Source organism: Urocampus carinirostris, chromosome 12 (assembly GCF_059441175.1).
Source record: "Urocampus carinirostris isolate Australia breed hairy pipefish chromosome 12, RoL_Ucar_1.0, whole genome shotgun sequence".
In the NCBI taxonomy this organism is placed as follows: Eukaryota; Metazoa; Chordata; class Actinopteri; order Syngnathiformes; family Syngnathidae; genus Urocampus; species Urocampus carinirostris.
Genome location: NC_142360.1, coordinates 12,436,011 through 12,452,768, shown reverse-complemented (window position 1 = coordinate 12,452,768; position 16,758 = coordinate 12,436,011). Strand labels below are relative to the sequence as shown.

Genomic DNA, 16,758 nt, shown 5'->3' with positions numbered 1-16,758 from the left:
CACCTTATAGTCCAGAACATACGGTTAGTAATCTCGTTTGTGCAGGGGCCCCTGTAAAATTCCTCGCTTTGTACCCTCATTCGAAACGCCATTCCTCGTGGTTCCTACCTTTAACGATGATCTGCGCCGTGGTCTGTATCACGCCCAGCGAGGAGATGGCCACACAAGTGTAATTGGCAGACTCTCGGATGTTGGCCAGTTCCAGCACGTTACGTCCTACGGGCATCTCTTCCTCGCGGGTCAACTCGATCCCGCCGCTCATCCATTTGACGTAAGGCATTGGTGCTCCAACCGCCACGCAAGTTAGGTTGACGTTGCCCCCGGGCATGACTTCGTGGTGGGACGGCGGGATGGAGAAACGGGGGGGCACGCGACGAACTGCATGGGGAGGAAGGATGGAGGATGAGACATGCCGTCATAAAGAAGTGCTTGGAGAGGAGGACATAACAAGCACGGGAGATATTTGGAGGACAAATCCTGCCATATGCAGAAATAAATATATACATGAATAAATACCTATGAATGTATATCATGTATAGATAAATGAACACGTAAAGAAATAAATCATGTAACACCTATGTATGTGAATGAATGCGATCCAGTCATATTTGTATTTTTTGTTACGTATTTCGTGGTGTATTTGGTCATGTATTTTGTAATGTGTTTTTCCCCCCATATTTTCCCGTGTTTTGTCTTTTTCAAAGACGTTTGTTATGTCCAGTATTTTGTCATGTATTTTGTTGTGTATGTTGTCGTGTATTTTGTCATGTCTTTTGACATGCATTTTATTGTTTGATCCGTCACTTACCTTGTCATGTGTTTTGTTGTTTATATTTCCATGTATTTTGTCTTAAATAATTTCATGTATTTTATCCTATATTTTGTCATGTATTTTGTTGTGTATTTTGTCATATATTTTGTCACTTATTTTGGTTTGTATTTTGTTATACATTCTCTGTCATGTATTTTATCATGTATTTTCTCCAGTATTTTGTCATGTATTTTTCTTCGTGTATTCTGTCGTGTATTTTGTCATGTGTCCTTTCATGTATTTTTTTATGTATTTGGTTGTTTACATTGACATTTATAATGTCGTGCATTCTGTCGTGTATTTTGTCACGTATTTATTCATAATTTTCTTTGGGTATTTTGTCATGTGTCTTATCCTGTATTTTCTCTTGTATATTGACGTTTATCATGTCCTGTATTTTGACGTGTATTTTAACGTGTGTTTCGTTGTGTATTTTGTCGCGTACTCTGTGATGTATTTGTCACAAATTTATTCATATAATTATGCATTTAGTAATTTATTTCGTTGTGTATTTTGTCATGTATTTTGTCGTGTATTATGTCATTATGTCATGAATTTTGTAGTGGGATTTTTTGCCACGTATTTTTTGGTGTATCTTGTCAACTAATAGATAAAAAACTCAGGCAACTGTACTGACTACTCATTTAAATAACATTTTTTTGTGAGAAAATACACGATAAAATAAACTACGAAACACATGACTCAATAAATTCCAAAATAAATAACAAAATACACGAGAAAATACACGGAAAAAATACTGCAATCAAGATATGACAACATGCAAAAGAAAATGAAAGAATTTGAACATTTGTCATGTTTAGGTATTTACGGTATTTATATATACATATTTTGACATATGGCAGGATTGGCCCTCTAAAGAAATGGACCTACAGTTTTGAATCACCGCATTTAATGATTGTATTGAATCTGCAATTGCCCGTCCAAGATTGTGATAAGGATGTATCGTTTGAGTTCTCTGGTGAGTGAATAGACTCACCGGAGGAGGTTTGAGTCAATTTGGCTCAGATGATTAGGTTCATTGACTTAAACTGAGACCACAGCGGACTCATGATTTGGTTCACCAGAAATGTATCACCGTGGACCACCACATAAAAGACACCCGGGTCCTTAATTGGACACATAAACATCTCAGGAGACTTAGATAAGCTGTACGTAGTTTCCCTGTTCAGAGACTGTAAAGTTACCACATGCTGGCGTGACGGGAGCCATAAGCGCATTAGCATGTTTACACGTCGGTTAGTCCAAGCAATCACTTTGAGTTTAGGCTTTTAGCACTCGGGTTACCATGACAACACTCAGATGCATATTGTGAGAACAGGCGTGTAGTTAAAATGGTGGGATGGAGTCATGCATCATGCAACAACATAGCAGAATTGAATCACTGGTTATTTTTTCTACCCCATCAAATTTGTTTGGTGAAACTTTCCGATTTTAACCGGTAGAAGAATCATTTTATGGTATTTTATTTGATTGAAAATCTAAGTATTTATTGTAAGTTCAAGCATTATTCAAAGTGGCACTGAAATATTTGGTCACAAGATATTGCTGTATTGCGTAGCACAACCACAAATTTGTGTTTCAAAGCATAAGGAAGAATACAGATTACGGAAATTCTTCATTTTTGTTTTTGGGAGTACCAGGAGAATGACAGGCCATCATGTCAGCTCCCTCTAGGTGAGCTTGATATTATGTAAAATAAATACAAATATATTTAAACATTAATATTTAAAAAAAATGCACGTTAGTATGATAGCTCATGCATTTTTTCTCATTATTTAAACCAATATTTTTTTTTTTAATGAATGAGGGGTTTTATAAGGAGAAGGAGGCAGTAAATAACAGACAATTTTCCTTTTAAATGAACATAAAACTCTTAATTGTACATTTTGTTAACAGCCAGCATCATTTAGGTGTACAATACTTTTTTTAAGTGAATCAGAAATTGTTTCATTTGTATTATTCACCTAAGTGACTCCTTTTGTTTCACTTGTAGCCTATTGCTAAAGTTTCTTTTATACATAACAGCCTAACTTATTTTATTTGGGTCAAACACAATTTAGTTTTTACTGCAGTTTAATGATGTTCACAGTGAAATATCAATTAAGCAAAATGTGTTCGTTGAATAGGGATTTGTTCCATTTTATACAATTTATTGACTTTTTTACTTCAAGACTGTTATTTTTTTACTGAAGCAAACATTTTTACTATGTTTATTTAACCTAAGTTCTATAAACATATGAACTGGAGTTAATGTTTGTGTACTTTAATTAGAATTGTTAATTGCCACACTCCATTTTACCCAAGCTAAAAATTTCCATTACTTAATAGAGTAGTGCGTTTTTTGAGGTGTCCTTAAATTGTTGACAATAGAATATATTATGTGTTGACAATGCCCAACCGACTTCAAAGAGCCTCTATAATTTTCCACCGCTTTATCTGCTTTCGTTTTACTTTTAGCAACGCTGTTCGGGATGCGCAACACATTAGGTTGGAGGAAAGAGGTTCGCGGGGGTTAGGCGACACTCTTCATGCTCGATATTGCAGTTTTATGTTAGTGTAGCGTGAAAATGGTTAAGGTAAAAGAAGGCCTGTTTCTGGTACAGTCCAAACGCTAAACCAAACCCCCAAAAAGATAAAAAAAGAAGAGTTTATTTGAGAAATGCATGTACTTGCACGTGCAACATAAGGACCTTAACAGAGGCTGCAATGACCTAAGTCATAAGGAGCTTTACAGAATTTGGAATGATTTTACTCTCCGCATCCATTTCATGACTATGTAATCAATGCAGCATCAGTTAGCTCATTCTTGATGCACGTGCAAGTACTCGCATTGCTTAGATGCGCTCTTTTCTCATCTTTCTTAGGGATTGGGTTGGCGTTTGGACAATATTTGAGGCAGGCCTTTTATCACTTTGACCCTATTTGAGCTACACTGATAAATAGAAAGAAAAAAAAACGTGGGGACAAGCATAATATAACTCTTCAGCTTGACCTCAGCCCATAAGAGATGTTTGAACTCAGTTGGGCATTGTCAACACACTAAAAAGATAAAATATTTAATTTTCAAATTCTTAAGACAACATCATTCGACACACCTCATCTTAGAGTAAACAATACATTCTGTACTAATTTGATTATCTATTACTTTATAATTCTTCCTTTTTTATTGTACTTTTGTGAATACATGTATTATTTGTCTTTAAAGAGTAAAGGAGTTGTGTTCAGGCATAAACAGGCAATGAGGGAGTAAGAAATAGTGAACAGGTGTTGTTTTCGGTGCAGGCCGGGGTGGCGCCCCAGGAGTGAGACAGGGTGTGTGCGAGGGGATGAGGGGGTGAGGCCGGGACGGGCCTGAGGCGCCTGGCGACACGCCATTGCTGCCTGGCTCCTGTCCAACGTGCCTCCGCGTCCAGAACGGTTTCGGAAACAAACCTTCTCGCTGGTCTGCAGTAAATTTGGGTTTTTGGGGGATGAGGGATAGTAACGTGGGTGGGAGTCAACAACAAGAGAAGGGAAGCCAGGAGGAGGGAGACAAGGAAGAACAGAGAAGAGTAAAACAGGCCCAAAATATGTTTCAACGGACACACACATTCACACATCACACAAAAAAGCATGATCCATGACCATTTAAAGTCCATCTGACATCATGATTACTTTCAACATGTAAAGATTCTGCACTTTGAGTTTTTCCGTCTGTTATCCCCAAATTTCTCTTTTCTTTCTCACTTGCCCTTACCTTATTTGGTCACTCACTTCCGGGCTCTATTTTCTCCTCACTGCTGTTGTCACTTGTCTACATTTTCCCTATTGCGCCTCTTCCTTTTTCAGTACTCTGTCCCCTTAGATCCTTGCTAGTTCATTGTCTCACGTTCCAAGCACCTATGTTACTACGCCTTTGTTTATTCAGTGTACCAAACCGCTGCCGGACCGCCCAGTTTGCGAGAACTGCCTGATAAACTATTGGACTGTCGACTTCGCTGCTTGGACTTACTAATTCAACAAAGCTTTCGGCTGTTTTATGAATTCCGTTTGTTGCCTCTGGTGTTCTGGATGTACTTGCCTTCCTGGCTGCCTTTTCGTGTACCAATCCCTGCCATAATGAAGGACTACCTTTGTATTATACTAATCTGTGCTTCCGCATTTGGCTTCTGCACCATTTCAAGTGAGGTCGTGACACAGCATTATGCTCAAAACACAAACTAGATGGATGATGATGAATAACTATTTAAATGGAAAAAAGGATACATGCATAAATAACCGACTAGCTAAGTGATAGCATGGCGAAAAGTAATCTGAACACAAATCAGTTCAACAAAGTCAACAGAAGCGCAGACACTTCCGACAGGAAGGTAGACGTGTGAAAGCAGGAAGTAACCAGCATGGTATTATAGTTATAAGGCCTGGGCGGAAGTCCTCTGAGTCTTACCCCGTACGTAAAGGTTGGCTGGGGCCGAGTATCTTGTCCCCGCTGAGTTGACGGCCACGCATTCGTACTTGCCCTGGTCCGACTCTTCGCTGTTCTCGATCTGGAGAGCACCTACGGGTGCATGTTAGGCATCAAGTCAGACTGATCATCTCTGTCATGATTGCAACAGTAAGACTGAAACCTCAAGTTCATCTATCCAATTAGCAGTTAGCCATTAGCACCCTTTTTATGTACAAATATTCTTATTTGAGGCAATTGATACGAGGATGATAGGATAGAATCAAATGTTGCCCTAAAATAATTTACTTTGTCGTCCTTTATCTTATACAAAACACGTCCATCTCGTAAACATTTGTTAAACCTTCTGTTAAGATTGAAAACATAAACAGGATGTTGTATGAATTATGTAGTCTACAATATCATGCAACCGTGCCATGTCTATTATACATTTGCGGAGCATGTTATGAAATGGATTTGTAAGATGCCAACATCGCAGACTTGGCGGCTTGAATAGTTCTCGTTAGTAAGCTAGTTAGTGCTATGGGTGAAATGTTTTTTGTCCTACAATCTCCGTGACAACATTGCAACAACACATCTAACCTTTTCATGATAAGTAAGGTGGCTTCAAACTACTGTTTTTTTTTTATGTCACAAACTCCCTAATGACAAGCAAATGTACCTAAAATCCAGTGTCATTGCAAAAACTTATCTTGAGTTAGAATTCCGAGTCAACCAGCAAGCCAAAGTGTACTTCTTGACTTTGACTGTTGGAACCAGGGTGCTAGCTAAGGACAAGACAGCGAGAAGTCGCCTGGCAAAGTGGTTCCATTCGAAACAGAAGACACAAAAGAACACTGATGCTTTTCAGTATTCTTTTGACAAGAAGCAGCAAGTGTTAAATGATGACGAATGGAAATGATGATTACAAAGTGGAGGTGGATGAAGATGATTTTAGGGTATTGGAGTGGAGGTTTTCGAGGGCAGGTTTCTGCAGTCTGGCATTCTTACCTCTGATCGGTGTACCACCTGGTGAGGTAAAGTCAATGCAAATAAGACCAGAAAGAAGTTTTCATTAGTTGGGGAGGAACGAGACAACACAACCAGAATGTTACTCTTAATCTGTAATTAGATCACGTATAGAATGAGGTTTTCTTGTTTTTTACTGAGCTGTTATTAGGTGCTCTCCTCTTGTGTTTTTACTTGCACGCTATCATTTTATTCAGGTACTTATTTAAATGCTGCACCCTGTTGTCAACATGAACTAAACTGACGTTTTCACTCCTTTCTTGCAGTACTTTACGGTTTCTGAACTAACAGCTACTTAACTCACTTCACATGGACCAGCTAAATATTAGCTTCACCAAACTCTTTTACAAATTGTTCAGTTGACCTACGTGTATTAATTACAAGCTATTAGCAAATAAAAATACAGTTGGATTACTTTTAAGTTCTGTGCAAGTCTAGATGTTACCAATGAGGACTCAGCCCTGTGTTACAAAAAAGGCTTCTACAAGCTAACCTCAAGCAAACTGGGTTAATTTACCTATTTGTTTTCATAAAAATAATAACACAATGTACATAGCTACACTTTGGCCAAGTGATTTATTTTTGAAACGCTGCAACACTATCCTGGGCTAAGTTTTAATTATGTCTTTTAACTACTGTAACAAATTTCTTTTCTTAAAGGGACAGTGTTTATTATTTGACCACTAGATGTCGCTGTATTGTGTTGTGCTACTTATAATAAGTGCTAAAAAAATACAAACTGAGGAGACTCAAAGAGACCAGACTGCACCATTGTTCTTCTAATTTTTTGCCAAGGCATTAGTGAGGCTTTCAGATTTTCAGATGGCGCTCACTATGTTCAGCCCTTATTAGGTGCGGCTCATGTTATGGAAAATAAATAGAACATTTTCAGCCTACAAGTACTTTAACTTTATATGGTACCTCATGTATTTTTGCTTATCATTTGAATAGGTAGAGGTTTGTCTTTTTTTATCCACTTTTTTACCACCTGTTAGTGCTAAACAATACACACCGTCCTTTTAAATGGCCAACTACCCCACTACAATTGCATACCACATGACCACTTTTGCCAACTTCCTCGTTTACAGGTGTCTGCTGACCTATGCTATGCCTAGCCTCAAGTAAGCATTGATGCAATGAATAACAGTGGTATAAATTGTTTTAATTCAAAATTATTCATTGCCAGTGATGGCTATAGAGGCGAAATAGCTGTTATGAATTTAGTGCTAGTGACGTTTCTAAACGTTAAAGCTAGATATTCTATTTACGTAAGCTTTTAATGATTTAAATGACTCAATATCCTGCAGGTTATTTGTGTTTAGAGTTAATTGCTTGGTTTTGATAGGCTCCAGTTGATTGCTTTGCTAACATTTGTGTGGTTAAACCCACTATGAAATAACAATTTTACACTAAAAGTAGGCCATTTGTGTCAGACATACTGTATATGGAGGTATAGTTACTATGCAGATGTCATCCATCTGGATAGTCAACCAAATCCCAATACAAAAAGGGGCCCTGGAAGCTGTGTGGCCGTACTTGGCCATCAGCAGCTCTCCAAGGGTCTGTAAAGCGGACGGGCTGGACTTGCCATGACGCACCAGCGTCAATTGACAGAGTTATGAGGTGTCATTGTGAAAAATAATATTCATTTATTATCTTTTCACAATGGTTTGCATCAGGCGGAAGGCAGTTCTCATTAGCATTTGCTGTGGAAGAAATGTTCCATCTTCTTTCCAGGAGAGAAAAGTCAGACTACCTGTAAATTCAGGACTACAAGCCACAATTTTTCACCAAATTGTAAATACTGCGGTTTGTACTGTATTTGGCGACACAGAGGAAAGCGGCAAGCTGCTGTTTTCTACAACGCATGCACTCTGAATACATCACATCGTCTGGAAATATCATTAATATACAGTAATTACATAAAATGATCAAAACGCGAGATTTCAGAGCATTTTATTCAATATATACAACATACTCACGATAATTCAAGTCATAGATCAAGTCTTCAATTTATGCATTCGAATTGATCAGCAGTGAAGGTTTTCTATGAAAAAGTCAACACTTCTCTTTCCGTGTCATCTGCAACGGCATTAATGTCAGGTTTCTGAAGTTTCCTTTAATACTCGAGAAACGATGACAATAGAATGCAGTTTGTTCCGTTGCAGCCACCAATGAAAACACAAAAAGACGGCTTCCACGTCTGTGCTGCAATCTTGCACGATTCTCCACAGTATGGTTGCCCTGGGGCGGTTGTCAGGCTATAAAGGGCTAAAATTTTAAGCAACGCAGATCTTATTAGCGTTGTCTTCCGGCGCAGTAGTAAATATGTGCTTGTCTTTGTAATCGCCATCTTGAATGGTCGCAAAATCCAAAAACATATGACCTAAACACCTCAGAACTGAAAAACGAAGCAGCTGAAGACAGCTTCAGGTATGCGGGGGCACAGCGTCTTTGGGATTCTGTAGCCAAAGTCATCCACACCAGGTTCCCTACGCAGTTTGAGTCAGGTGTGCATGGGGCTTAGAATGTAAGGAATTGACCTGACTTAGTTCATTTTTATGGCTGTTTAAACTTGCTACTTTATGTCCAGTGCAACATTGAGTTCCGTTCTTAAATTTGAACATGTGGCTTTGAAACAGGTGCGCTCTGTAGTCCAGCATTTTGGTAATTTGATCCCACTTTACATAGCGTGTTGTGTGTTTGAACGCCTGCCAAGTTGGAAAATAAAATATGGCGGATGCTTTGACTGTACCTGAGCGCAACTGCTTGATGCGTCCGTTGCTGCTCTCGATGTCCACGGGCAGGAAGTCCTTGAGCCAGAAGATCTCAGGGTCCGGGTTCCCACTTGCAGCGCATAGCATTGTGGCTGTGCGTGTCCTCTCCACAACCTTGAGCTGAGGACCCATGTCGATGCTTGGGAAGCCATGAGGTATCTGTTCCTCTGAAAGAACATAACATGCTTGAAAATGCTGTGAATCCTTGAATTATCTGTTTAGCAGATATTATTAAAATGGACACCGTGGAATATTTGATGCTAGATGTCGCTGTATTGTGTAGTGCAACCAAAAACGAGGGCTACAAAGCACAAGGAAGAACACAAACAAAGATTTACTAAACAGCGAGATTTTTTTTTTTTTTTGCCCAGCCTTTTTGGGTATTTGGGAACCCGTAGCAGCAGAATCGTGGACAATCATCTTCCTCTGGGTGAGGCTCATCTTAAGTGAAATAAAATTAAAATATCTTGACATACGAGTATTTAAAAAAGACATTTTTATAACATAGTTCATGTAAATTCACTTATTATTCGAATTAATAATGTTCTAATGAATGAAGTTTGTTTTACGCTAAATAATCAACAATGTTCCTTAAACTTTGATTTTGAATGCATAAATATTTTACCTTTTACAGATTTTTTTAAATAAAAGCTTATGACCAAAACCATTTGTTCATTGTAGACTATTTTTCTTATTTTTTTATCCATGAAAACGGTTTGATGCATCAAAAATCAATATTATTGTTACTTTATTACTTTATTTTTCTCTCAAAATTTAACTTTATGTTTTAGGCTTCTAGCATTGAGAAAAAAGTAAAATAATAACATTTATGGTAAAATGTGCGAAAGTCGAATAATCATTTTCACTTTTTAAAATACTTTTTCCTCATTTTTTAACTTCAGTTGTATGTGTCATGATTTGCCCATTGCCCTCACCTATGCCCACTCGTTTGGCTCCAGCTTCTGCTCGTTTTCTTAATGGTTACCCTCCTATTTAAACTCAACACTCTCATTCACTCCGAGTCAGTTCGTCAGCGAACACCCGCACATGCAAGGCAAGCATTTTTTGACTCTGGCTCCTGTCTGTCCCGTCCTATCCTGTATCCTACTCGTCTGCCCCTGGCTTCCTAATCGTCTCCAGCTACCTGACTTGTTTCCGTCCACCGAGCACACTTCGATCTCCCGTCCCGGCTGCTCGACTCGTTTCCGCCACTCCGACTACGCTCCGATCTGGTGGGCTCCCTGCTTCTCCTGGCCAGCGATAACCGAATCGCTGGCATTTGTTTTCCCGCGCCTGACTTCTCCGCTTCCGCAATAAAACTTGGTGTGAAACGTAATGCGTTTTGGTCTACTGTCTGTTCTGGTTCTGATAGTATGTATGTTAGAGGTCAAAAAAATATTTGATTCCCGGGCTGCATAAGTTTGAAAAAATTTGCACTGGACGAAAAAAATAGATGATTGATGTATTCAGTTTGTTTGTATATGCCTTAACTCAGATACCTTGGAAATACATGTGGAAAAGAGATCAAATAAGACAATCATTTTTGTTCTCGATTGCACATACCTGCACAACTTGTGTTTTATCACATGCTTTGGCAGCATCCAGTGGACACACTACAAACTGCAGGGCATTGTTTGACTAAAAACGGCCCGTTTCTTTTCTTATGTTTCTCTTAGCATTTTCTTACAGGCCATTTTAAATCGGTTGGCGGGCCTGACATAGCCCGCGAGCCGTAGTTGTAAAAGGTCATTTGTTGACAAAACACATAAAATAATTGTATATTGTCATGGATGATGAAAGATAAATACACAATGCTAAGATTATATGTACTAAAAGTATATACTGTGTAAATCATAGCGAACTAGCTACTGGTGGCTAAATGCTTACCTTAATTTTATATTCAACTTAAACTCTTATAGCACCTAAAAATACCTATGTAATACTGCAAAACATTTCCCATGCCTGCCTACACAGCACACTACATCTGTTTACATAAAAAAACGTTTTTTTTTTTTTTTGTACTAAGCTAGTCCCAAAACTCCAATTTCTTTTATCTGATTTGAAGCACGCCATCCATCAGTCCTCAACGTAACGTATGCGTAACCACGATATTCATTTTCTTTGGCTGAGATTCCATCCGAGATTCGAAAGCCGATCCGGTTTCAAAACACGTCGCCAAGAAAGTGTGAACATGAGGCCGCCACCGTTAAAGCGAGCACACCCGCAACTTGATCAGGTAGCCAAACAAAAGTGTCATGGGGGGGAGGTGGACAAGGAATTTAGAGAGGTTTCGGCACAGGATTCCATTCGGGAGACCCAAAGATTTGTTTCCGAAAACATATCTTGCGTGTTTTTGGGTGGGCGGGGCAAATAAAAGAGTGTATGTGAGTGTAAAATATACAGAAAAATTGTTGCATAGATTTGCCGAAAATAGAAATAACGGCCTGCCTTATTTACATAAACAAGTGTTTTCCTGCCAAGAACTTGTCTAGTGTGCAGCAATTATATCTTAGCAAAAAATGCATGCCATTGTTCCGTATGTTTATTAGCCGAGTAACTGTAACATTCATCCATAACATGGCAGCCTATCATCGTTTTTAATACTCTAACTATCTGCTCATAAGGTAATACATTATATTGTATTTAATAATTTAGTTTATTTGCTGATGCTGTTTTAGATATTCTGCAAAAATAATAAAATCAAATAAAGATAGAATCTTGGACATCATTCTGCTGATTTGATTTATTTGTCATGATTACCGATGTGATGCTTCTTTGGCGACAACTGCCTTGGACTCTGATTGGCTCCCTGTCACTATTTAAACCCTCGTCTATCTGTCACCTGTGGTCAGTCCGTCTGCGAACTTCAGTTTGCGCTAGGCAAGCTTTTTGACCCTGACTCACTCCTGTTTTGGCTCCTGTTTGTTTACCGGCTTCGACCCATTTTCTGATCTCGACCACGTTTTTGCTCTCCTGTCCCGGCTACTGACCTGGTTTTTTTCCGCTTACGACACCGCCATCGCTCACCACGGAAGTAACACTTCCGCGTTCAGAGCAACCTGCTCCCCGCGACCAGCGATCACCGGATCGTGTGTGCAATCCTTTCCCTTCTTCCCAATAAATACTGAGAGTAACGTACGCAAGTGCGTCCTGTCTCTGTTCTGGTCTTGACATTATTTCTTGTTTTCTTATTTTACAAAAAATAGTAAGAACGTAGTTTGTTTATTTTCGTTCCACAGGCAGATTATTTCTGCTCGTTTTAAGTATTATTTTTGTAGATTCTTACTTAGACTTTCACTATTTATGGATGGACACAATGGTTGCGTCATTAATTTCCTAGAAAGACCGTATAAAAGTGTGGGTGGGTAGGTGGATTTCTGAACCACTAGGGTTGTAGGGGATCCATTTCCTGTGGTGTGTCTTGGGCAAGGACAGCCTGGTAGTAAAACTTAAAAAGATAGGTTAAAAAGAGTAAAATGATCATCATCTGAGTAAAATAGCACTGTAGTACTAGAATTGAGTAGCTGTAAAATTCATCCATATAAGTAGCTGGAAGCAGAAAGGTTTTTTTCTCTTTCTATACTAATTATCTGCTCATGAGCAAGCATAGGGAAACGTATATAGTACATATACTTATTTTTAGCTTTTTAGGATTGCACTGGGCAGTGGTTAGCGCATGTGCGGCACGGTTCAAGTCATGGGAACCTCCTGCGTGGGTTCAAATCCAGCTCCAGACCTCCTGTGTGGAGTTTGCATGTTCTCCCTGTGCTTTCCTCCGGGCACTCCGGTTTCCTCCCACATTCCAAAAACATGAATGTCAGGTTAATTGGCCAGTCCAAATTGTCCCTAGGTGTGAATGAGTGAGTGAGTTGTCTGTCCCCGTGTGCCCTGCGATTGGCTGGCAACCAGTTCAGGGTGTCCCCTGCCCACTGTCCGATGACTGCTGGGATGGGCTCCAGCACCCCCGCGACCCTACTGAGGATAAGCGGTGCAGCTAATGAGATGAGATGGTAAGATTGCACTGTTAAAGAAATCAAATAAAGTAGACTTTTGTACATACAGTACTGTATTCTTGCTGATTTTAATTACTTTTTTTGGCAAGAATACTGAATAAATGATAGAACGAATCTTTATTTCCACTTGCAGATAAATTTGTTGTTTTTTCTGAAAAACAAGATACAATTGTAGTAAATCAGGTTTAAGGTTACAAATATATAAACAAAGTGACAGCAAAATTAATCGTAATGAATAACATGAATTACATCGTGAGCCACAATGACTACAAAGAATAAGAAAATCGTAATACTGTCAATGTAAGCGATAAATTAATCCTGAAAACAAGTGGTAATTTAAAAAAAAAGTGTGCTTTGGCTCAGTGTCATGAGTGCCGTGAGAAATTATCCAGTGTCACTTTTTAAAATTTTACATTTTATAAAACATTTATGAATCATTTTCTCCAAATATTATGTCATTATCAAGTGTATGTGCTGTAAAAACTGGGGGTATTATGAATTATATTGTAATTAAACATACTGTTCAGTGTCATTTTATAACATTTTTGGTTAGTGGTGTGTCGTGAAATTTTTCCAATGTAAAAAAACGTGCCCCGGCTCCAAAAAGGTTAAGAAACATAAACACGACAAACTTTTTGGGATAACAACTAAAAGTTGGCGCCTGAACATACATTTTCATCTAAAGTTAAGCTGTTAAAAAACATGGACGGATGGACAAATGTGTCACTTTGACCGTTGGCATCCACCTGGTGACCTTGTTTCGGCTGGCGTGCAAACATGCGTCCGTACAGCCAAAGTTATGCCTGGTGGGTCACGTTTGTCCGGAAAACAGGTGCACGCCACCACGCATGGCTGGGGCCACTGAGCTTTTGTCTCGCGGTCAGTTTTTGGACCCTGTGCCACATCGTAAAGTTGCCAAATAAAAGTGAAAGTGTCAATGGATCCTCTCAAAGTTGTTTTTGCCTTTAAATGGCACTGATATAAAATGGGATTGCAGTAGGGGACCACTGTTGGGACGTTATAACAAAGGAATGCGCTTATGAAAAACAATTATTTTAACCAATAACGAGTACTGTTACATCCATGCATTCATTATCTGCACCGCTTGTCCTCAAAAGGGGTTGCGGGGGTGCTGGAGCCCATCCCAGCTTTCTTCGGGCAGTGGGCAGGGGACACTGAACACAATGACAGACAACTCACTCGCTCGCTCATTCACACCTAGGGACAATTTGGACCGGCCAATTAACCTGACATGCATGTTTTGGGAATGTGGGAGGAAACCGGAATTCCCGCAAGAACGGGAAGAACATGCAAACTCCACACAGAAAGGTTTGATCTCACACGCTAACCACTGTGCTGCCATGCTGCCCGTACTTTAACATGTTGACAAAATTTTGTATCTCTACTGTCCCTCATGCATGGTAGGTTACTGAGTTATTCAACACAATTATGAAATGCAAAACACAAATTACAGTATCCTCTGATAGCCTGCATCAATGTCACATACTCCCCTCGATCCGCCAAAAAATTAAGGTGAACAGTGGGCATTTTATATTGATCTACAAAGTACAAGTGAATACAGTTATGGCGGCACCGTCTCAAGCACAGATTACAAGAGCACTGAATTTCTCCTCGTGGAGATTTTCTTCCCAAACCTAAAGTGAAGAAGAAGTAGAAACTAAGGCAGGTGTGCTCCAAATAAGGATGGTGTATAATTACCAAACCAGGAGCAAAGTGACAAACGTACAAGTGATCACAAAACAACAAAATGTTCAAATAATACAAAACCTGAAACTATACAAACAAGGAACAAAGACCAAACCGGAAATGCAAATGCCAGGAACAACGTAACAAACAAGGAGTCACCAAACAAATGACATGTCAGGTCCCAACCTGATAATGACCAAACAAGAAACAAAGACTGAAATTAAGAAAAACAAATGCCTGCACAGTTAACTGTCAGAGCAGTTAATATTTAGTCTTAATACTTAAAGACAGGCGTGTGGCAATTGGGCTCAAGTGTGTATTGCACCACACCAAGTTTGCACTTTCTCTGGTTCGAAGGTGACATGGCAGATCCTAACATATAACATAAAATAACTGAAATCAGATAGCTATATTTGGTCGCCTGTCACTAGTAGGAAATGGTAAGCAAATGGTAAGGACGAATACCTGAAGGGTGTGCCGGGTAATTTAGATGAGTGGTTCATGAACCGTAAGTTAGAAGTCCCGTGAAGTAACTGTAATTAATTACTGTTTTTCAGTAATGCACCCTACTATGCAGGAGACTTACCTTCCAGGACAGTGAGTTTAGCGTTGGCGTTGATCTCCCCCAAGCTGTTGGCAGCGGTGCACTCGTAGACGGCCTCGTCCCGGTGCGTCCTCAATGGTTGGATGCGCAAAACCGAACCGGAACCGTCGTCAAACTCGATCACCTTTGCCGGAGAAAAACACCACATCCTTTTCATTCATTCGTTATCTGCACCGCTTATCCTCAGTAGGGTCGCGGGGGTTCTTGAGCCCATCTCAGCTGTCCTCGGGTAGTGGGCAGGAGACACCCTGAACTGGTCACAATCACAGGGCACACAGGAACAGGCAAGTCATTTGCTCATTCACACATAGGGACAATTTGGACCGGCCAATTGACCTGACATGCATGTTTTTGAAATGTGGGAGGAAACTGGAGTGCCTGGAGGAAATCCACGCAAGCGCGGTGATGAACATTGATGAATGAACTAAAACAGGTGAACTACCATATCAATGTGCATTTTTTGAACCCTTGTGGGTCCATAAATCTGTATATATTTACAACATTTGCCACAAAGTGGTTCTCAACTCTGATTTCAGGACCTACCAAGCCGCGACCCAAACTAAGAAAATAAATCAAATTTATTTAATGACTGATTGTGCAGTTTAAACCAAGTGATGGTAGAATATATTCCAAGTATCAAAAAATGACCAGCAAAACCAGAACGGCTTATATTAATATAATACTAATAGTATTCCCTTTGAAAGGGACACATTCAGCGACTCCTAGTGATTGAAAAATAGATTTAAATAGTGAGCAAGAATGCATGTGATACATAAAACATGCACACATTTGCATATATTTAACATAATTGTGGCCTCACCATAAAAGTCTCCCATCTTGCTGATACGGGTACCCCATAAAATGCTTGCAGAAGACTTGACAAATAAAGTATAAGCAGGGTTTCGATGGCACACACTTGTGAACCATTTTTATTTTTCGCAATCATTTTCTTCTGTTCAATCGTTGTTGTCACTGTTTTCAACTTTTTCTTCACCCATTATTATGAGCAAATGAAGGCAAAAGAACACACAAAATCACAATAAAATGAGATGCGATCCACTCAAACTAAATTGGGATGGTGCAGATTGACTCATAAGTAAGAAGTGGTTGGTAAGAGGGGGCATGAGGACACCACATAGCCAGTGGGTGGTTATGCCTGTTCATTTTCCCTCCGATAAATAGGTTGGCACCTTGCATGGCTGACTCCGCTATTGGTGTGTGAGTGTGTGTGTGAATGGGTAACTGTGAAGCAAATTGTAAAGCGCTTTGGGAGGCCTTCAGTGACTTGAAAAGCATTATCTGCCAACTTGCCACCAGGGGTACCCAAAAGACCCCAAATCCTTGTAAAGGCATTTATCGAGAACTAAAATGAT

The 16,758-nt window shown here is 39.5% G+C and overlaps 1 protein-coding gene across 5 annotated transcripts in view; it reads right to left on the bottom strand.

The window, feature by feature from the left end:
• The window catches only part of ptprfa (protein tyrosine phosphatase receptor type Fa), a 97,959-nt gene that overhangs the window by 34,904 nt on the left and 46,297 nt on the right, over window positions 1-16,758 (bottom strand). For 4 of the 5 annotated variants that reach the window (XM_088350479.1, XM_088350481.1, XM_088350480.1 and 1 more), the window contains exons 4-8: window positions 15,368-15,509; window positions 9,040-9,228; window positions 6,267-6,284; window positions 5,259-5,369; window positions 109-378 (exon numbers count right to left, since the gene is read on the bottom strand). In XM_088350479.1, coding sequence (XP_088206605.1) covers window positions 109-378; window positions 5,259-5,369; window positions 6,267-6,284; window positions 9,040-9,228; window positions 15,368-15,509 — 730 coding nt within the window. The remainder of the gene's footprint in view (window positions 1-108; window positions 379-5,258; window positions 5,370-6,266; window positions 6,285-9,039; window positions 9,229-15,367; window positions 15,510-16,758) is intronic. The other variant, XM_088350484.1, reaches the window with a different exon arrangement.